The sequence below is a fragment of the Trichoderma reesei genome (assembly GCF_000167675.1).
Source record: "Trichoderma reesei QM6a unplaced genomic scaffold TRIREscaffold_2, whole genome shotgun sequence".
In the NCBI taxonomy this organism is placed as follows: Eukaryota; Fungi; Ascomycota; class Sordariomycetes; order Hypocreales; family Hypocreaceae; genus Trichoderma; species Trichoderma reesei.
This window is the reverse complement of record NW_006711149.1, coordinates 1,585,248-1,606,406: the sequence shown is the minus strand read 5'-3', so window position 1 is coordinate 1,606,406 and position 21,159 is coordinate 1,585,248. Positions and strand designations below refer to the sequence as shown.

General features: G+C 52.3%; 6 protein-coding genes across 6 annotated transcripts; 2 read left to right on the top strand and 4 right to left on the bottom strand.

Moving 5' to 3' along the window:
* Window positions 1–78: 78 nt before the first annotated feature.
* TRIREDRAFT_35137 (uncharacterized protein) lies at window positions 79–3,848 on the top strand (the record flags this gene model as incomplete). Its single annotated transcript, XM_006961945.1, has 5 exons — window positions 79–1,632; window positions 1,722–2,202; window positions 2,479–2,834; window positions 3,159–3,290; window positions 3,570–3,848. Coding segments are annotated over 5 exons (2,802 nt in total), but the record flags the coding sequence as incomplete, so codon positions are not given.
* A 3,632-nt stretch (window positions 3,849–7,480) lies between these two features.
* On the bottom strand, window positions 7,481–9,381 carry TRIREDRAFT_103900 (uncharacterized protein; the record flags this gene model as incomplete). Its single annotated transcript, XM_006962149.1, has 2 exons — window positions 7,481–8,149; window positions 8,182–9,381. 2 exons carry the CDS (start codon window positions 9,379–9,381, stop codon window positions 7,481–7,483), a joined length of 1,869 nt encoding a protein of 622 aa, XP_006962211.1.
* A 1,881-nt stretch (window positions 9,382–11,262) lies between these two features.
* TRIREDRAFT_55855 (uncharacterized protein) lies at window positions 11,263–13,289 on the bottom strand (the record flags this gene model as incomplete). Its single annotated transcript, XM_006962148.1, has 3 exons — window positions 11,263–11,743; window positions 11,816–12,844; window positions 12,922–13,289. The coding sequence occupies 3 exons, from the start codon at window positions 13,287–13,289 to the stop codon at window positions 11,263–11,265; spliced, it is 1,878 nt and encodes a 625-aa protein (XP_006962210.1).
* Window positions 13,290–14,561: 1,272 nt separating this feature from the next.
* TRIREDRAFT_103898 (uncharacterized protein) lies at window positions 14,562–15,170 on the bottom strand (the record flags this gene model as incomplete). The annotated part of the gene is made up of 1 exon (XM_006962147.1): window positions 14,562–15,170. One exon carries the CDS (start codon window positions 15,168–15,170, stop codon window positions 14,562–14,564), a length of 609 nt encoding a protein of 202 aa, XP_006962209.1.
* A 1,949-nt stretch (window positions 15,171–17,119) lies between these two features.
* Window positions 17,120–18,783, top strand: TRIREDRAFT_120229 (glycoside hydrolase family 10). Its single transcript, XM_006962357.1, has 4 exons — window positions 17,120–17,800; window positions 17,943–18,177; window positions 18,273–18,475; window positions 18,547–18,783. Exons 1-4 carry the CDS (start codon window positions 17,288–17,290, stop codon window positions 18,637–18,639), a joined length of 1,044 nt encoding a protein of 347 aa, XP_006962419.1. The 5' UTR covers window positions 17,120–17,287; the 3' UTR covers window positions 18,640–18,783.
* Window positions 18,769–20,730, bottom strand: TRIREDRAFT_120228 (uncharacterized protein; the record flags this gene model as incomplete). Its single annotated transcript, XM_006962146.1, has 2 exons — window positions 18,769–20,082; window positions 20,139–20,730. 2 exons carry the CDS (start codon window positions 20,728–20,730, stop codon window positions 18,890–18,892), a joined length of 1,785 nt encoding a protein of 594 aa, XP_006962208.1. The 3' UTR covers window positions 18,769–18,889.
* Between the last annotated feature and the right edge of the window lie 429 nt (window positions 20,731–21,159).

Here is a 21,159-nt window from a genome sequence, read left to right as displayed (position 1 = left end):
GCCAAAGTCCATGATGAGATAGCCCGAGTAGATGGAAAGATAGACGCCATAACAGACTCTCGTTCAACCGAATTTTGCATCGTAGGGAGCGCTGCCTTTAACTCCTATGACGAATCGCACAACTCGACCTGCCTACCAGGGACTCGGGTCGAGCTGATCCAGCAGATTCTGGACTGGGCCGGTAGTAAAGACGGGAAGCCCATCTTCTGGTTGAATGGAATGCTTGGGACGGGCAAGTCGACTGTCTCGCGGACAATCGCCCAGTCACTGTATAGAGCCGGTCGTCTTGGAGCAAGCTTCTTCTTCAAGCGAGGCCACAGTGACCGTCAGAACGCGGCAAGGTTCTTCACCACGATTGCTGATCAACTTGCAAGAATGCAGCCCGCTATGGCCGATTCCATCAAAGACGCAGCCCGCACCGATCCCAGCATTGGCAGCAAGGGGGTGGAAGAGCAATTCTACCAGCTCATCTTGCGGCCTCTATCCGCACTTCCCAAAGAGAATTGGAAGGGGAAGCAGGTCGTCATAATTGTCGATGCTCTGGACGAATGCGGGCAGGAGGATGACGCAACCGAGATTCTTCGTCTCCTGAGCCTTGCTGAGCCATGGCTCAGAGTCTTTGTCACCAGTCGGCCGGAGTTCCCGATCTACCAAGGATTCATCAACATCAAAGGACAGGTTCAGGATGTGGCTTTCAATGCTATACCACGGACTATGATCAAGCAGGACATAAAGGTTCTGATAACGTACCGACTGAATGAAATCAGAGACAGGTTCAACAGAACCAAGCAGCGCCGGGCCCCCCTCGACCAAAGCTGGCCTCGGCAGGATCACATCGATGCCCTGGCAGAAATGGCAACCCCGCTCTTCGTCTATGCCGCCATGATGTGCAATTTCATTGATGATATACGTTGCGGATATCCCAATTCCCAACTACGCAAAGTCTTGGGATGGAAGGCCGAGAACTCGAAGACGAGACCGGAGACCAAGCTTGACGAAGCTTATCTGCTCTTGCTTAACCAGCTGCTCGCCAGCATTGCAAAAGAAGGGCGCGATACGTTTCTAGAAGAGTTCCGATGCATTGTGGGCTCCATCGTCCTCCTTGGAAGTCCTTTACCGATGCCTGTCCTGGCGAAGCTCCTTGGGCTCCCCTTCGAAAGAGTTGACATCACATTGAACATGCTTCGCTCTGTCTTGGACATCCCGCCGTCAGATGAAGCTCCTGTCAGGCCACTACATGTGTCTTTCGGCGACTTTCTGGTGAGAGAGGCGAAGAAGAGGCATACTTTCTGGATTGACGAAGCAAAAGCTCATGGCGCAATAGCAGCTCGGTGCTTGCACGTAATGAACCAGTACTTCGAGCCTGACTTGCAACCGTTAGGTGGGGAAGTGTCCATGATGGATTGTGAGGAGGCTGATGCAAGCAATGAGGTACAGACTGCCGCAGTCCGGTACGCATGCCTACATTGGGTCTTCCATCTTCAAGGAGCAAAGGGCGGTGGCCATGACGTGTATGGAGGCGCTCTTTTGTTTCTCGAGAAACATTTTCTACACTGGCTTGAGGTGTTGAGCGAGATGCATCAAGTGCCAGAGAGCATCAAAATGCTGAAGACCCTACAAACTCTTCCTCAGGTAAGCAGCAGCACCATCACAAGCGGCGCCTATCATGAGACATCTTTCGCATTATGTATGGAAATGCTGACTTGGTTGATCTTTTGCAGATAAACGACGACAAAGGCAAGCTCTCTGCTTTCGTAGGTGATGCTCTGCGTATCCTGCGAGCCAATCTGCAAATCATCATCGACGAGCCTCGCCAATTGTACTCTTCCGTCATTCTATTTGCTCCGGACGAAAGTATCATCAAGAGGCTCTTCGTGGGATCCATGTGTATCCAGGTATCTCCCAAGCCAAGAGTCGAGAGCCGTTGGAATCATCGCATGCAAATCCTCGAAGGCCACACCGAATCAGTCCTGTGTGTGGCCTTTTCACACGACTCACTGCGTGTGGCATCCGCTTCGAGAGATCACACTGTTCGACTCTGGAGCATCGATACAGACGAGGCCGTGATTCTGAAGGGCCACTCTCGTCCTGTGTATGCCGTAGTCTTTTCTCATGACTCATTGCATGTGGCATCGGGTGCAGGAGACTCGACTGTCCGCGTGTGGCGTACTGAGTCCGGCCAATGCATCCAAACACTTGACAGTGGTGGCATGAAGATTGAGTCTGTGGCATTCTCCTACAATTCGACACTTATAGCATCGGTTTCACAATGCGGTGTGATTTCTGTCTGGCGCGCCCAGACCGCCAACGACGGGCTTATATATGTGAAAGACTATGAGAGTACCATCTTTAATTATTTCACGGCCAACTGTCTGGCATTTACTCACTCCGAACAAGGGGACGAGTTGCATACAGCACTGGCCAAATACACTGGGTCAATCAAGCAACTCCTTTCTGGCCGCATCATACGCACACTAGACAGTCATAAGGGGCGTGTCATGTGCATGACTTTTTCGCATGACGCGTTGCTCTTAGCATCAGCTTCCGACGACTGCTCAGTGAAGCTCTGGAAAACGCAAGGAGGTGACTTGATCCAGGAATATGCAGACTATCCGGGCGTTGTGACTGCTATAGCCTTCTCACACGACGCATCACTCATGGCCTTGGCTTCAGACGATCACACCATTCGGCTACACTGCACCATTGCAATGAAATGCGTTCAAGAGTTCCATAATCCGGGCTCTGAAGTTACCTCTGTGGCATTCTCGCATAACTCGTCCACCATAGCATCGGCTTCAGAAGACCACTCCATCCAACTCTGGCAGGTCAATCTAGTGCCGGAATTGGCTCGCCACAACGAGGCCGCAGGTGCCGTTATAAACCCTGACGCAACTGATATCCTTGACCATAGCGGCCATATAGTCTCTGTGGCCTTCTCTCAGGACGGATCGTTTATGGCATCTGTCTCATACGGCCACACCGTCCAGATATGGCGCACTGATACCGGCGAGTGTATGAGACGATTCCAGGGCCGGACCGTCTCCGACGTCTCTCCGCGCCAAGAACCTTGTCCTATGACCTGCTTAGCCTTTTCGAATGATTCGCTGTATCTGGCCGTTTCTCTTCAGGAAGAGACGGTCACAATATGGGACGTCGAGAGAGGTGAGCATGAACAAGAACTTGGAGACCATGAGGGCTCTGTGACTTCCGTGACCTTTTCGCACGACTCAAAGCTTCTTGCAAGCACGTCGGGGGCCTGGATTCGTTTATGGGACTTTGCCACAGGTGAGGTCTATCTGAAAATCAGAAGCCCGCCTAGACCGTCTACGAGGAGGTCCCGACATCGAGAGGGGCTGTTCAACGGAGTGGCCTTTTCGCACGATTCGTCGCTTATAGTCGCTGCTTCGACCACCGGCCTCCAGCTATGGAGGCTTGATACGAAAGAGTGTCACCAGATGTGGGGGGGTCGTGATGTGTGTTTTGACTCGGTGGCTCTATCGCACGATTCGACGCTCGTGGCCTCTGCTTCAAAGAGCAAGATCCAACTATGGCGGACTCATACGGGGCAGCGCATCCAGGCGTTTGATACTGGCAACTCGTCGATATCCCAACTATCTTTTACCTGTGATGACTTAAGCATCGTCACAAATATCGGCATGTTCACCAGGGCGACAAATGAGGGTCAATTCCATGTCGATGGCTATGGATTCACCGACGGCCTCTCCTGGATCACGCACAAAGGGGACAAGCGGCTTTGGCTGCCAAAGGATTGGCGGCCAACTTGCAGTGCTGTAAGCAGCATGTCAACTTTAGCAATAGGCTGTGCCTCGGGGAAAGTCTGGATTATGGCATTTCCATCAGAGGTATAGTAACGACAGATACTGACGGACCTCGGCCGAGTGTAGATGGGTAATACATCGCAGGTTGCAACGCCTTTGAATTGCACTCTTCTCCCAGGTCCAGTATACGGCAAGGTCTTTTTTATTTTACAGTCTCCAGACCTCAATAGTCTTATTACCAGTCTTTTACCGCCGTCATAGTATCATGGCTTCATGGACATACACGTGTGCTAGGATACCAAGATCTCTAGGCCTAGTGATTCAATTAGTACGCCAATAGAACGAGAACTATTACCCATCCATGAGAGAACCCGTTGATTATTGATTGTTACAATATCAGATTCTCAAAGCTCTACTAGGCTGTAGGCACCTGGATAGTTACAAGCAGTGACGAAAATGCATGCGCAGCCCCTGATTCTTGGCATCTGCATGTGGCCGGCGTTACACGCGACAAAGCAGCAAAGCAAAACAAAGGCAACAAACAAACAAAAGGAAGAGAACAACTGAAAGTCACACGAAACATAGCGAATGTGATGAATCGACCTTTGTTACCTACGCGTAGATCATGTCTGCTCTGTTTGCACATGCTGTAGTGTAACAGCAAGGACGCGCGCGCGTCTTGGTTTGACCCGCCACCCCTATTCAATTTTGATTCGCCGCCGCCTGCCGTGATACACAGACAACCCGACTGTTACACCTCAATGTCGGGAGAGCTCCGAACTCGGTCCCAAATAGCGGTCAAGGAGCAAGCACCGATTCTGTCAGACAAACTTCTCTCGAGGCAACCACCACAAATGTCTACGCACGGCGAAAGGAAGACGCTGACCAACACGGCTGTCTGAAATCCTTCAGCAAGATGTTGTTAGCCACCCAGCAAAATCCCTGATGGCAGGAATACGAGGGTGTGTCACAAGTGCACGGCAATCCCCTGAGTGAGTGCTTGGTCAAGTGTCTCGAAATTGGACGGCGCCACCCATCCAGGGTGACACTTGGTTGTAGTCGCTTCTTGCATCTTGTCGAGTGCACCCAGAAGCGAGGCGCTCTTTCTGGTCAGACATTGGCAGACAATGCTCGATAGAAAACTGTAGAGACAAACTGTGCTCGCTGCTCTCTTTCACTTTGTAGTACTTTTGTGAGTAAAATGTGAAGTCTCGACAAAGAGGCAGCCCCTGACTTGAAGCTGGAACCAAGGTAGAGACCTATTGGGATCTAGTTTCTGGTCTGGCGGGATGTTTGAAGCTCGGTTTGACATACCTACCTACATTGGAATGTGATGCCAATTTTGACTACTATGAAGTAAGCGGTCTAACTTACATATATGTATCGCACAAACAAAGAACAAAGGCACCAGGAACCACGCGAGCAAACGACCCTAAGCAACAGTATGTTTCATGCCTATATATTCTGCTACTGTGATTCATCCTAGCGAGATCAACGGGATTCTCTCGCGGAGTGCTTCCTTGTATGTGACCGGCGTGAGCAAACGCCCTTCACTTCGACACAGGATTTGGGTGCGCCCTTGTCACTCATCAAATGAAGACACGCAAGGTATCAATAGCACCAGGAAGAGGCCTAGATGCCTTGTCTTAATATAAGTAGGTACCTGATGAAAGTTACCCATCTCCCGAAGACAGGCATGTGGTACAGTCGGCCGTTCCACCTGCCAGCTCCTCCTCGCTTTGTCGGACAATCCTCGAATTTGCCTCCTTCATCATTCACAAAGCGATATACATATAGTTGCCTCCGCAAAAGTGTGTTGTCAACCTTCTCCAGCAGCACCTTCTGCGGTGAGACCGACTTACACTCCTGCGATGCCTCGACGTCCCCCTCGAGCTCCGCGCCCACGAGGCGCATACGGTTTGGGTCCCTTTGAGACGCCGGGAAAACCTTATCGCATGAGCCATATCAGAAAATGGGAGAAACACGGGGTGGGAGACTCGGATCTTCTCTGGGGCTCCTACTGGGAGCGGTTCAACACCGTACAAATCCCCATTTTTGGGGAGACGGATTACTTCAACTACGCTCTGGAAATCGCGAAGCTTGCTCGAGGCAGTAAAGAGGAATTTGAGCGAATTTACAGCCAGAGAAATAAAGAGCGGATGGGGGAGTTGTTGGAATTGCTGGACAAGGCTGATGTTCGAGCATATCAGAGGTATAGAGAAATGCCATGTGAAGATGCTGCAGAAAAGGTGTGTGCTGTCTGCAAGACCGGTGCCCTCGAGGATTTCGCACGGCTACTCAAAGGCATCGCCTTTGGCTGGGAAGCGGATGCAGTACATGATGCGCAATCTGATGGCCACCCCTCTGAGGGCGAAGGGGCCACCCAGTCCAGTGATTCCTATTCTGGGTCCGACTATGGCTACTGGATCTACGAACAGGAGGAGAGAGCAGAGTGGAATGATCCAAAGTCCCGAGAGGAAATGGCGGCATGCGTGACGCCCTTGGGCGTCTTGTTCTTCCAGCAACCTGGAGAAGCCACGTCAAAGGATACTGTCGAACCTGCAGTATCAACGTCCCGTGAAACTGCCGACGATGGTCCATCAGCCAAGAAGCGACAACCGCTTCTGCCAGGCGGCGCCTCTGTGGGGAATGAAGAAACACAGGCAAACGAAAACAAGTGAGTATCGTGTTCTTTCTTATTAGACTTGTTCACGTAAAGCTCAACTCTGGGTTAGGAAACATGCCAAAGGAAGCCCTGAGGTTGACGATCGCCACCATCGAGGTCGCATTCAGGACAGCTTGGCGGCTCCAACCATCACTCATAGCCCCTTGACCACTCAGCAGGCGACGGGACAAGATCTCACCGGCACAGGGTCTATAGATGATACAGGAAGCCATGACTACAATCGTCAGAGACCGCAAGGCGCTCTCGCGTGTTCTCCAGAGCCCTGCGCTTCTTTGTCTTCACAGCAACCGCGGAATGATCGCGCCACTACGAAACGAGCCAGACGCGACTACGACAGTGACCAGAGTTACGATAGCGATGGCGGTAGCAGGGATTATAAACGTTGCAAGCTGAAAACGTCTCCTGAGCCAGAGGCTGAAGCCAAGTCCGAAGTGTATGGCAACAAGGATGGATGTCGGCAAAGGAGTAAAGAGAAAGTCTCAGCACCACGCGTTCAAGGTACACAGTTGCCTGCCCCAGGCGTAATAAACACAAGGTCAAGAGGTCGAAATCGAGCATCTACATTATGGGAACTGGACAGTTTCGGCAGGCCACGTTCGATCTCATGACACAATGCTTATCGACTGACTGTAGAGCCGGAGTATGAAAAGGTGGCGGAACCGCGCTGTAGGGCATCGGAGGGCCGCATTGGAAAAATACAATCGGGCTTTTATACACGGTTGTCATGCTGGAAGAGTTGGGTGCGATGAGATACAAATAGTTGAGCAGCTTTCTCGGATGAGAAAACAGCCAAGCCAGTAAGACACGAGGTGCAGTGTCGTCGTCGACATGATACATATCCCTCATGTGCACCGAGGCGACCAAATGACAGATTTGTATTGTCCTATTGCCCGTTACAGTCTAACATCTTCACATGTATGGTCTTCTGACTCTTCCATCTCCTTTTGGACACGCACGAGCTATATGGTAGTACCTTATGTACTCTGGTTTACCCCATAAACAACCTGAATTCGCGCTATCCATGATACGAAAACGATGACTTTAGTCCCCGTTTCAAGTTTCGTCTCTCCAGTATTGGTTCCATATCTGCTGCCTTGATCCGTGACGCGGCATCTTCTTCGAGCATCTGGAAAACAAGAGACTCAACGGCGTCGTCCTTCTCTAATCTGGCTCGGCACTCAGCAATGCATTGCATCCTGCTATCCAACGCTTTTTGCGCGTCGCCTCCTAATTCTCTTCCTCTGCGAACACCGTATTCCTCCTCGTCACCCGGAAGAGACATCTTGCCAAGCAGATAGAGCATCGTAAGGCCTAGAGACCAGACATCTGCTGCGCAGCTGCAGGCCCCTCCTCTACGGAGCTCTGGTGGGAGGTACCAGGGCGACCTACCCTCTACTGCGCTTCCGGAGAGAGACGCAAGGTCAAAGTTGAAGAGCACGGCGCGTTTATTGGCGTAGGCAATGTTTGCTGGCTGGACGTCGTTGTGAACGATATTCCGAGCGGCGAGATACGCAAGGGCGGACGACATGTGAAACAAGACTATCTCGGCATCATCTGGTGGAAGAGACGACCAACTGCCACGTACCAGTGATCGAGGAAGAAACTCGTAGTGAATGGCCAATAGGCGGGCATCAAAGCCCTTGAGCTTGACGATATTGTTCTTGCAAACAGATGAGATGAGTTGCTGTTTTCAGATTGAAAAGGGTAGAAACTCACGTGGTCCAACGGTTGTAGGGTGGTCTTCTCCCGCGTCCAGGCTCGTGTAACTCGCCGAAGATCAGACCCATGGTGGTCGTGAAGGAATACCTTCACAACAATATCTTCGGGCATTCTTGAATGCCTAGAAATAGACATGCTCGCGTACTTATCGCTCGGACACTTCCAACGTTGGCGTAGTTCGTATGGCTCTAGTCCTCCTTTGACTGACCCTGATATCGAAGCGACGTATCCGTCCTCTAGGTCTAGAATCGTAGTAAGGGCTTTGCTCATTATCCGTCGAGAAGTAACGGTGTTTTTACACTTATTGGCATTGCAAAGTGATTGTTCTGGGTTTGCTCGTACGTCGATGCCAATTCGTGGAGAGTGATGTATTTTTTGACGCTTGAGTGACCTCTCTTGGTCTTCGATGGTTTTGGACACTCCTCGTTTCCGGCTTCCCAAGTCCGGACCCGGGAAGATGTGGACGTTGAACTTTCTATCGAGTACCAATATATAAGTAACATCATACTCCGAGACATCATCCATACCGCTGACCGTTGCGGAAGCTCTCCAAAAGCCCTTACTCAGAACGCAAGGCTGCCCGCGGGGTACATGTATCCTGGCAGGTGGATTGTCCATGTTGGTCAGGAGTATTGTCTCTCCACGCTCAAGAGTCACGGAATGGACCAAAGTACAGGTATTGTTAGTCGGATTATAGATGATCTTCCAGTCGGCTTCTTCAAAGGGAGAGGTCGCCTCAGGGGCAATCTGACGGTACGGTAGACGAAACTGAAACATAGGCTTCTCGTAGCCCTGTGCAACAGCAAACGCCAAATAGCCGCCAAGTATTGGCTGAAGGGGAGTAACTGCCGAGTCCTTGTCGAAAACTAGGTCGATAGCGGGAGGACAGGTGACCACAAGCCGGGCGTCTGGGTATGAGCGCGATTCCTCTTCTAGACTTTGGACCAGTGTCCCGAGGTCAAACGCATCGAGCCTTTCTGCTGTCCTTGATGCTGCCGTTATGTTACATCGCCCGACTTGAACCACAGACTGATGAGATTCCGTTTGTACTGTTGGAGTCTGATCCGGTGCTTCAGATGCTTGGGCAATTATTGTTTCTGGCGGTTGAGCCACTTGAAGTTCAGCCGGCGTGGAATGGACGGATATCGGCGAGGGAGCAGCGACAGAGGCTTCTTCGCCAAAGTCAGGTGAAGGCATGTTGTCGTGGTATGTGAAACAGCACGTAGATAACTCTTCAGTAAAGAATAAGAATACCATACGCGGTATATCCCAAGTCTTTTATGTTTGCCCCGTTACCGGGCTGGACGAATATCTTATATGACACAATCCATTGAGGCCTTGGCGTACAGCCGCTTAGAAAACATCAGGTCTGTAAGGGAACGTAAACCACAATGCACGCGACGAAGAGTATCTCTGAACGTCGCATGCACTTGATCCAACTCACGATGCAGCAGAGGTGCGTATAATCAAGGTATGAAACCAAATTGGGGCGCTGCATGCGTGTACCCCGACTGGAGTCTCGCAAGAAGCCTAAAATAACTCTGTAGCACATGAAATTAACCCTTTTACTTGTGGCTATACAGAATCGACTGGACCTGATCAACAAAGAATCGGCGGCTATCCGGATGGCCCGAACTAACACTTCGTCCAGCTACTACAAGCCATCCAGCATAGGCAGAAGCTCAGGGGTTCAGCAGCAAACCCAAGTCAATCCACCCTTGAGGGAGGCATCGTAACGTATAACAGGTGACTTCATCCCCCAATCGTTTAGCAGCACAGAATGATCCTTCCGATCCTTAGTGCAAACCGGTCCGAGTATGGTGGTACATGTGGTACGTTCTTGAGCAGCCTATTCTCATGGCTGGAGTTGTTGGTCGTGAAGAGCCTTGAGGGGACACTGCAGTAACATGCCAACTATGGTGCCGAAGGCGGAGAATGGTGGATTAGTTGCAAGGTGCTGCTGCTGCTGCTGCAAAAAGGTAAAAAAAAAAAAAAAAAAAAAAGGAGGGAGGGAGGGGGGGGGGGGGGGGAGGCTCCTGTAATATCATGGAGTATCACGTAGGACTGCGATTGACGAAGGTTGAAGCTATGTCAAGGAGGTTCATAAGTATAGACGTCATAATAGCGCTGAGAAGACCTGCTCCGATCTTTTCCGCTTTCTTGAACTAGGTAGGGAAAGGAAGGACAGTAACGTCCTCAGCCCCCCAACTTGAGATTTTCCCACTGGTCGTAGTTCACAATGAGTTTATCAAACCGCTCCCAGTCATTAGGTAAAATACTTTAACAACCCGAGACAGATTGTTTCTATCTCGTAAATGGTATACGACATCTAGCTGTCTACCGCTATCCAGTTAAACAGCCTGTGGATTCTTTGTTTTAGACTGCAAGTATCAAGAAAAAAAAAATATTCCCGCTTTATAGTGCTCAGCTCAGGGCGGACTTGGGCCCAGCCTCTCCAGCCCCTTATCCAAGCTCTGGTGCTGTGCCCCGAGGATATGCCAAACCATGGCTCCCAGAGGGATAACCCAGCGCCCACGGCCACGAGCTGTAAAAGGGAAACATGCCGAGGTGATCCTGGGAGCGCCCACTCGTCTGGAATCCTGTGAGGAGGAGATTTGGGTGAACGCAGCAAGGAGAGATACGACCGCTGCCTCGAAGAGAAAGAGAAAACTCTTCTACTGGGGGGGCAGTATTATCGGGGGTATGAGTGCTAAATCGTAATCTTATTGCGGACAAAGAGACTGACTGTAACCACCTTATGGCTCAAGAAGACTCACCCAAAGCGACCCACTCAGGGTGGCGGACGAGAGAGGACCCAGCTCAGGTCGATAACCGCATATATGTAAGAATTGTTTACGTCCCTCCCAAGATGAAGGCGAATGGAAATCTCCCCACGAAGCGCAAAGCTTCCCTTTCGACTTTACACGTGGATTGTGCACCTTTTTTCTTCTTTAAATCCTCTAAACGACTTGGGGGGATTCTGTCTGTATGCCCATCTGTGGATCACAATGGCGCTCTCTGTTTTGTACGTTGCTCAATGATAGTAGTTATTCAAAGGGTTCTGCCAGTGTCGACTCTCTAGCCACTGTGACTTGTTGCATCTCGACTGGAAGCCGTGTCGGTGGCTTGAAGTGTAGAGTCATCCTGCATCTGGCCCAATTGCTCATAAGCGGGCCCTTCTCCCTTGACAACCACAAATGCTGCCGGTCCCTTTGTCGAGGATGATGAGTTGGCGCCGCCGCCCGGCGGAGGAGCGTGATGTCGAAAGCTCAGATTCGTCTCGGCCAAATCCTTCGACAGCGGCTCTGCGCCGCTAGTCTCCCCAGGAGGCACCAGCAGATCGAGTTCCTCGTTTCGTGTCGTCCGCAGTATAGTCGAGAAGGACGACTTGTACGCGTTGGACGACGCCCCTATGCACGCGAGCCCAACAATCACTACTGCAAGCGTGACGAATATGCCGCTGCCGTATGCTATGTAAAGATTGCGCGGATTGTAGGAATACTCGTTCAGCGAGGTCCATATTTTGACATTCCCCATCGTGCTGTTGCCAACGCTCCTCCTGATGATTGTCAGTCATGGCTGGTATACGGGACTGGGTCGTCATTCCCATGAAGCGGATAGTGAGACTCACAGCAGCTCTGAATTGCTAAAGAGGCTCAAGGTGATGTTGGATACGAGTTGCTCCAGGGTCTCTGCCATGGTAAGATTCGTACCGCTTCCCGATTTGGCTCCTAGGATGCCCGTGTTTCCGAACCCTCTCTGCAGGTTTTGCATGTCGCGGGCTTGAGTGAGGACGGTGGAAAGCATCTGAGTGCGTATCGGCTGAAGAGATCCATACCGCGTGGCAATAATCTTTCCCATGAGAGTGCCGCCTAGTGCATCCATGATGGATACATAGGCAACTTGGGGGAGAACATGGTCGCCCTGACCAGCGGTCGTGGCAACGCTCACCGGGTTGAGCCTTGTCGAGTTGCGAATCTTGATCGCTTGTTTGCCGTTTTCAAATCGGAGATCCACGTGGTACGACGAGTTGTAAAGACCGCATTCTATCGTTCTATTGGCAAACGACCCATATGTCGGGAAAGCAACAAAGAACCGGCAACGAGCTTGGGTGTCTGATACCTTCGCGGTATTGTCAAGCGTGGCCAAGTTGCCGGTCAAGTCCTCAGAAGGATCGAATATGGCGCGTAGACCACTCAGTGTCCTGTTCTCCCAGTTGATGATTGTCTCACCCGTCTTGTTGTCGCGTGCCGTCTGAGGGACGAAACTGAAGTAGGTGACCGCTTGGTTCGACATTCCCCAGTTTGAGCCATAGGCTTCTTTGAAAGTCTCGTCGTAGGCAGCATGAAAAGTGGCGTTGCCTCCCAGCGGACCACAAGATAGCGAAGGACCGTAGAAGCTCAAGGAGTAGGAGCTGTTGGGATGCGGCGCCTCTATAGCGAGGACGGACCCCTGAGAAGCGACAGACGAGACCAGTCTGGCGACGGCCACCGAAGGGGCTACGTATCCGGCACCGCCCTCGTTCCCCCACTGCGCAAACGGATACGGGCTGGTCGTGTTGATGGTGGGCAGGTGCTGGACGAGTACCGACTCATTAAGCTGCTGGGACGGCTGAACCGTAAGGGCTGCAGGGGTGAAGACGGCAATGATGGGCAACGCCCTGTATGCGTGCAAAGACAGATAACGGACCACATTAGCCAACACAAAGCTGCCGGGCGACGGCGCAAATGGACGAACCACAGTATTCCTGCCAGGAGCACCAATCCAAAACCCCTTCGCCAGAGCTCCGAATTCAGGAACTCCCAAGCACTGGTCGTCACGCCGAACATGGCGTCCACGCCCGCCAACGTTGCGTGACGGGACCGCAAGGTTGTCCATAGGAGCTGCGTGTAAGCGAAGCCAGCAGCCGCCGTCAGGCATGTTTTGACGAGAAAGGCCATGCCGGTTCCGATGCGGATGTTCCATTCCTGTTCAGCGTTGCTCTGCACGATGCGCGAGTCCAGAGACGCGTAGAAGAAGTGGTGGCCGATGGCAAAGGCTACACCGCACACGAGGCCGCTGACCATCAAGCAGGGCACGGCCCAGTGTGCCTTGATCAGCGCCATCGTCCTTGTCGAGAGCCTCGACGTAAACCAGATTGACCTGCAACAAAGAAGGGAGTCAATTGGCAGGACGAATGCTGATTTATATAAGCTGGAGAGGGGGCGATTCTGTTGCAACGACCTTGCAGAACGAGCTGCTACCCCATGTGGTGCGACTCGGGGTATATTATCGTACTACCCCCGTATACTGTATGCGGGCAAGTCGACAAGTCTTCAAGCTCGAAGCGCTTCCAGCGTGACGACGAGAGCCGGCGGCCAATCGGGGACTCGGCAGTTGGAAAGAATGCCTCACAGGAGGATTCACGCTTGTCTTGGTGTGAAACACGGCAAGGCTGCGCATGGATCGGCTAGATCTGGGTGGTGGTTCTACTGCAGATTGTGTCTTTGCCTCCCCCCTATAGGACAAGCCTCGTGGAGAGCGAAGCGTGTAAAGCCAAACGGCAGACCTCGGTTATGCTATTGATGCATCAAGAGCGTAAAAGGTTGAGCAAAGAATTGCCATCCACTCACTGCTGCGTGGTTGGGTTGAGCAGTCGCATATGAAGGATCATGAAGCCTGCATGAAGCTCGGTAGTTATCAAGGCCTCCACCTAGAAAGACCGGGGAGGGGGGCGAAAGGCAACAGCGTTGTATGTATTAAAAGGCTGTCTGATTGACCATCGCAGTTGGGGCGACACAAGAAGGGGCATGGCTGGCTCGCCAAAGCGCGCAGCCCCGGTCCTCATCGCTTGCGAACTGTGCCGATCTTCTGGCAGCTTTTTTTTTTTTTTTCTTGTTTCTTTTTGAAAAGGCTTGCTCAGGGTCGTATTACAGGGGTCGATGGAAGCGAGATGGGGTCTGGGAGAGCCAGAAAGAAGGCCATGAGGCTCTGAGACCTTTTTGACGCCGTCGCTTCATCGCCCCCAACCCCATGTTTAGAACATGTGTCGACATGGCACATAAGAGTACCCCTCTCCTTCTGATCCCATGGTTTCTGTTGCTAATACCAACTATCGTCACTTCCGGTTTCGAATCCTTCTCAGCGATAGAGAATCATTGCGTTTGTGATTGCCAAGTGATAACTGAATAGTCCAGTTCTTGGATTCCGGCAACGACAGCAGCGCCAAGTTTGGCGAACAACATGGTGATCAGCTCAACTGCCGAGAGGGTCCAGGCCACAATAGCTGTTGATGCTTCCGACTCTCCATCTCTAGAGACCTGGATCCTTGACAGCGAATTTCTTTCTTTTTCACGCTCAGGAGCTGCTTGTATTGTACCGTAGTTGGACATGGGGCGTCACGGAATCAGCTCGCGCTCATCGCGCTGATGGCGACGAAGGAGATTGTACACATCCGACCGCGTGATGAGCCTGACGTCGGGGTCGGCATCGGTCTGCAGCTGCTTGAGGATCTGCGGCGGCTTGATGCCGCACTTCCACGCAAAGACGATCTCGGCCTTCTTCCGCAGCAGGCCGTCCTTCCTCAGCCCGGGCGTCGCCCCCGGCTCGAGCGGCGGATGGTTGTGCTGGCTGGCGCTGGCGCTGTCCACGCGCTCCGGGCACCAGACGCTGCCCGACGACGACGACGACGACGACGACGACGACGATGATGATGATGCCGCGACGCCTGAGCCTCCGGGCTTGTCGCACAGCCGGACCCGGACGCGGTACGGGCAGCCCGTCTTCTGGCTGGTCGTCTTCCTCCGCTTGGACTCGTGCACGTCTTGCCTTGCCCACGACGTGTACGAGCGGCCCTTGCCGCAGCGCATGATGACGGTGCGGATCGTGGTGGCATTGGGGCGCTTGGAGTGGATGACGAGGTCGTAGCCGTTGAGCTTGCCGACCTCCTTGACGTGGGCCACGGCTTCTTCCCAGGTGCCAAATGAGCGGCCGAAGACGGGATCCATTTGTGGTGTGCGTTGCTATCGATCTCGTAAGAATCGCTGTAAGAGTAGAAGGGAATAAGAGAGTGTGTCAGTTGTGTGTGTGTATATGTGTGTGTCTTTGTGCAGGTTGCTTTTTTGCTTGGTGTTGGGCACCGAGGGATCCAAGCAGATGCTCGCAAAATCCGACGCGTCTGGCGTTCTACCCAGCCACACCCCGAGTGCCGGCTAACCGAATGCCGAGTGCCGGCTAAACAAGTTCATGGGTGTCAACTGCAAGCCAACTCCCTACCTACGGTACCTACATGTACGTGTACCTACCTGTGCTACAACACCAACCTGGAAGGTAATAATACAAACAAACTCTCAAGAAGATCTAAGAGGCAGAAGTCAACTCACTTGCCACAGCTCAATTCACTCTCAGGCTTTTTTGGGCAAAGCCACTGCCCCATGTCTTGCATGCTTATTACGGAGAACAGGAGCCAATGTTTGAGCCCATGAGACCCCGATAAAGTGTTGCGGAAGAGATGGCTCCTCTACCGTCATGGCGTATAAAGGATGGAGTGCTATCATCGACGTTGCAAATACATAGGGAGAAATTGTTCAAGTAAAACGAGGCAGTACAGTGATGTACAAGTTGACAAATTCAAATGTTTTTATCGCCTTGGGTGATCCAAGGCTATCCAAGTCGAGGCTGTTCCTTGAGTGTTGACCAGTTGTCCCCATGGTAGGCTGCGAGATTGATATGAATACCTTGAGGATGAGGAAAAAAACAAAGCTTCAGAGTGACCTACAAACGCCAGTACTAGTCGGGGAATGATATAGGTAAAACAAGTGGATAGATCAATGGGCACATGCTAAATGAGATAATGGAAAAGGTAGCCGCTACTTATGTGTCGAGGAATGGGAGAGGATGGATAGAAGTTACAAGGTAGGTACATGTAGCTTCGTGTATGTCACACCAAAGCTTCAGTTACCACAACTACAATGAGTGCATTGACAGAGACATCGCCGTAACGCGACGAGGAAATTGGCGGTTCATTCATACGTTATCGCCTGCGAAATAGAGAGAATTCCGTGATTGACAAAATCTATTCGTATCAAACGTTCATGCCGCCGTCTCCAGTCTCCTCACGCTATGGTGCTTGATATACATAAGGGGGGGACGTTGAATATATGTTCCCAGTTTACCTCCACATAAGAAATATCTCCTTTGGACGGTCTCTGCAATTTTGCCCTCAAGACTCTGCAGACAATCCCTCTGTGCTTTAAAACCCCCGAGTATCCCGGTCACCTGATGGCGCAAGTCTCAACTTCCCCAGGATGCCGTCTCCTCATCTCCGTGATGGTAACAACCGCATATAAGGGACTTTTGTCTTCTTTAGGCTTCGGACGAGGGGGTTCTTTCCCAGATCAATGCCTTGACCGAAACTGTCAAGATGGCTATATAGGACACTGTCAATTTTGCCATTTCAGTCCGGGTATTTAGACTTAAAAGCACCTAGTATTTATGGTTAATAAATCTCCGGGCAAAGGTCTCTTTCCGTGCGTGTCTGATGGGTTATGCTAAGCTCATCTCCGCAGACAGGGTAGTAACAGAGGTAGCCGTTCCTTGGAAAGACGGTTAATTGACTTCTTGACTTTGACTGTCCAATTCGCATGGCTAATTGCGGCAAAAATGATGCCATATGGCCCCGTGGGCACAACTTTCTCACAAGTCTCTGGTGTCTTGACTGAGGTCGATGTTGTGCTCTTTCTTCCCAACTATACAAGTCTAAACTCCTCAGTAAATCGATACAAGGTAAATTTAAACTCTCTGGTTACTCTTCCTACCAAAAGGCCCTGGTTACATTTCGTGTATACCCGAGGCGGCTGAATCTGGGGGACTCACATAGGTGGATGCAATGTGCTATTAGCCAGCTACGCATATACAATCAAACATTGAAAATCAAAGGATATACAACAACTTTGACGATTTTCCATAAATTGGCATCATCTTTCTGAGTCCTGATGGATGTCAGACAGCAAGCGGACAAGCTGGCTCATGACTCAATCCTCCGAATACATCGCATCATCTAGGAGCCATTCTCACCTCGAAACTTCTACCATCTTTCCACTGAGTTTCAATTGAGGCGGACAATATGAAAGCAAACGTCATCTTGTGCCTCCTGGCCCCCCTGGTCGCCGCTCTCCCCACCGAAACCATCCACCTCGACCCCGAGCTCGCCGCTCTCCGCGCCAACCTCACCGAGCGAACAGCCGACCTCTGGGACCGCCAAGCCTCTCAAAGCATCGACCAGCTCATCAAGAGAAAAGGCAAGCTCTACTTTGGCACCGCCACCGACCGCGGCCTCCTCCAACGGGAAAAGAACGCGGCCATCATCCAGGCAGACCTCGGCCAGGTGACGCCGGAGAACAGCATGAAGTGGCAGTCGCTCGAGAACAACCAAGGCCAGCTGAACTGGGGAGACGCCGACTATCTCGTCAACTTTGCCCAGCAAAACGGCAAGTCGATACGCGGCCACACTCTGATCTGGCACTCGCAGCTGCCTGCGTGGGTGAACAATATCAACAACGCGGATACTCTGCGGCAAGTCATCCGCACCCATGTCTCTACTGTGGTTGGGCGGTACAAGGGCAAGATTCGTGCTTGGGTGAGTTTTGAACACCACATGCCCCTTTTCTTAGTCCGCTCCTCCTCCTCTTGGAACTTCTCACAGTTATAGCCGTATACAACATTCGACAGGAAATTTAGGATGACAACTACTGACTGACTTGTGTGTGTGATGGCGATAGGACGTGGTCAATGAAATCTTCAACGAGGATGGAACGCTGCGCTCTTCAGTCTTTTCCAGGCTCCTCGGCGAGGAGTTTGTCTCGATTGCCTTTCGTGCTGCTCGAGATGCTGACCCTTCTGCCCGTCTTTACATCAACGACTACAATCTCGACCGCGCCAACTATGGCAAGGTCAACGGGTTGAAGACTTACGTCTCCAAGTGGATCTCTCAAGGAGTTCCCATTGACGGTATTGGTGAGCCACGACCCCTAAATGTCCCCCATTAGAGTCTCTTTCTAGAGCCAAGGCTTGAAGCCATTCAGGGACTGACACGAGAGCCTTCTCTACAGGAAGCCAGTCCCATCTCAGCGGCGGCGGAGGCTCTGGTACGCTGGGTGCGCTCCAGCAGCTGGCAACGGTACCCGTCACCGAGCTGGCCATTACCGAGCTGGACATTCAGGGGGCACCGACGACGGATTACACCCAAGTTGTTCAAGCATGCCTGAGCGTCTCCAAGTGCGTCGGCATCACCGTGTGGGGCATCAGTGACAAGGTAAGTTGCTTCCCCTGTCTGTGCTTATCAACTGTAAGCAGCAACAACTGATGCTGTCTGTCTTTACCTAGGACTCGTGGCGTGCCAGCACCAACCCTCTTCTGTTTGACGCAAACTTCAACCCCAAGCCGGCATATAACAGCATTGTTGGCATCTTACAATAGCTGCTCTGCTACATGGGTATGGCAGGGTCGGATGCATCTCGAAAGTCTGGTATATGGAGATATCTCAAGAGTCTAGTATATGACGGTATCTCTAGAGTCAAGTATATGAAGATGACTGTCCCAGATGTCCAATGTCAGTCCCATAGCAAAGGCTTGACAGAATACAGAAGCTAGTCATCTACACTCGTGCCTTATGACCGATCTTGACCCTGGTTAAGCATCGCCTTAGAAGCACATAAGCACATGCCCTTTATGAAAGCGCAAGTTGCCAGCCTCTTTGGCGAACAATGTCCCTCCAATCAACCCTCTCTGCGTCTCCCGACTCACCCCTTTTCGCCCAAACCTCTTCCAAAACCTCCCTACAAGCATCCACATTCCGAAACCTCCTCCACCTATTCATACTGCACAGCCTGTCCCTGATACGCTCGATATGCGACGCATCTTGTGCCTCGCCCCCCGCAATAAACAGAGGGAAAAGCAACGAGCACTCAGCCAGAGACCCCTCGGGCACCTTTTGCGCGACATGGCACACAGACTCAACATACGCCCGAATCCCCTCCGGCAGGATCTCAGCCGCCCGCCGTGGAAAGTGTTGGCGTACGACGCGGTCGAGGTATATAAGGCTTGCGCTGCGATATGTTTCGCTGAGCAAGGCAAGCGGCGCGTTGGCGGTCTCTGCTGGGCATTTCCAGTCTCGAAGGCCATTGGCGATGTTGTCAGCCCGTTCAAGAGGCGTGTGGTAGTTGTGATCCAGGGGCGATTCTTCAAGGACGAGCGCAAGGTCGCCGCCTTGTTTCAGGGTCGAGGCGCCGCCGAGGGACGCCTTGAATTCCGCGCAATCTGCGTTCAGGACGCTGATTTCTGATATTAAGAGCATGATCTTTGACGCAAAGGCAAAGTATGGATCGGCCATGGTATCGTCCCGGGACATCCAGTAGTCGCCTGTAAGCAGGGGCCTCCTGTCCAGCGACACGCTCATCAAGATGTCGTGATAGGCAAAGTTCCTCACCAGCCACCTGCGCTCAACAGACTGGAGCCAGTAGTCGCTCACAGCAGATGGCGTCGTCGTCGTCGTCGTCGTCGTTGTCTGCAGCGGACCGATCATCGCATTGGAACAAGTTCTGGACTGCAGGACTGCAGCGGCACCGGACAGATGGTGCGACCAGCTGCTGCTGGTTGCGTCCGAGATGGTCTCCATGGAGCACATGGCCATGGCCACGGCCAGGCACATTTCCCCGGGGAGGCTGTCCTCTTGAAGGGCGGCACTGAGGTTCGCCAGCACCCGCCCGCGATACTGGAGAGACGCGCCGTGGAAGCTGGGGTCCCGAAGGGCGAGATGAGCTGATGACCATGCGGCCATTGCGTCGAGGAGGGCAGGGCAGTCGAATGCCATTGGCAATAAGACTGAGTGAGATTTCCACGTTGTCAAAAGCAGTTCCATGACTATACATAGGTACATGTACCTACAGGAAGAGCAGTTTTGAGAGAGGTGAGCTTACCTGACAAGAAGCAGTTGTTCTCTGCGGTCGCCGATAGCATGATGGCGAGAGTAGACGTGTAATACCGCATCATGGTCCTTCGACTGGAGCTCCAGTCATAGCCAACGGCAGCATCGTCAGGACGCACGAGGTCCAGAGGCTCAGCAATCTTCGTCAGCCTCAACAGTTCAGAGACATGATCTCCCCGAGCAGTGACCGGGTGTTGCTGCTGCTGCTGCTGCTGCGAGCCCCAGCACATGTAGGTGGTGTGTGCCTGAGAGCTCGACGGCCCGGGATCATCCTCCACGGCATCTTCGCTCCAGGCACTCGACAGCTGCCGCGGCTTCTCGTGCTTGCAGACCAGGTTCAGGCGCGAGCAGTGCCCGCATATGGGCAAGCCCTGGTCGCACTTCTTCTTGCGCTGCCGACAGGTCAAGCAGCCGCGGCGCTGTCGCGTGTAGCCGCCCTTTTTGGACGACTTGCGCTGCTGCTGCTGCTGCTGCTGTGCGACCCGCGGCTGTGGAGCGGGCGAGGGTTGGACTATTGATGACGAGGGTTGGACTATTATTGACGAGGGTTGGATTATCAACGAGGAGGCGGCCAGCGTTGACATGGTGGTGACGACGACGACTTGTATGTGATAGATTATATGTGGGCGCAAGAACGGGCGTCACCGGCGGCAAGGGGAGACGGAAGTGGAACGTCGTGTAAAGAAGATGTACCTCAGTAATGATACAAGTAGTACATGTAATTAAAGTACGGCGCGTCAAGGTATACTGCAGACGAGGCGAGATGCTCAGAAGGAGGTTGAGGTGAGTTCAGTTGGTTCCAGGAGAGCGGAGATGGGAAGTAGTTCATGCACAGCGTCAAAGGCGGGCACGAGGGCTGCTGCTGCTATCTCGCCTTGGCCAGATAGTCAAGGAGCCTCGGGTGCATGGTTAAAGATAGCCATGGGCCGTCTATTGGCTGAGTGAGGCGGAGCGAGTCATGCACAAGCGTGGGGGAGGAGAGGAAAACATGGGGAAACCCGGGAATAGTATGT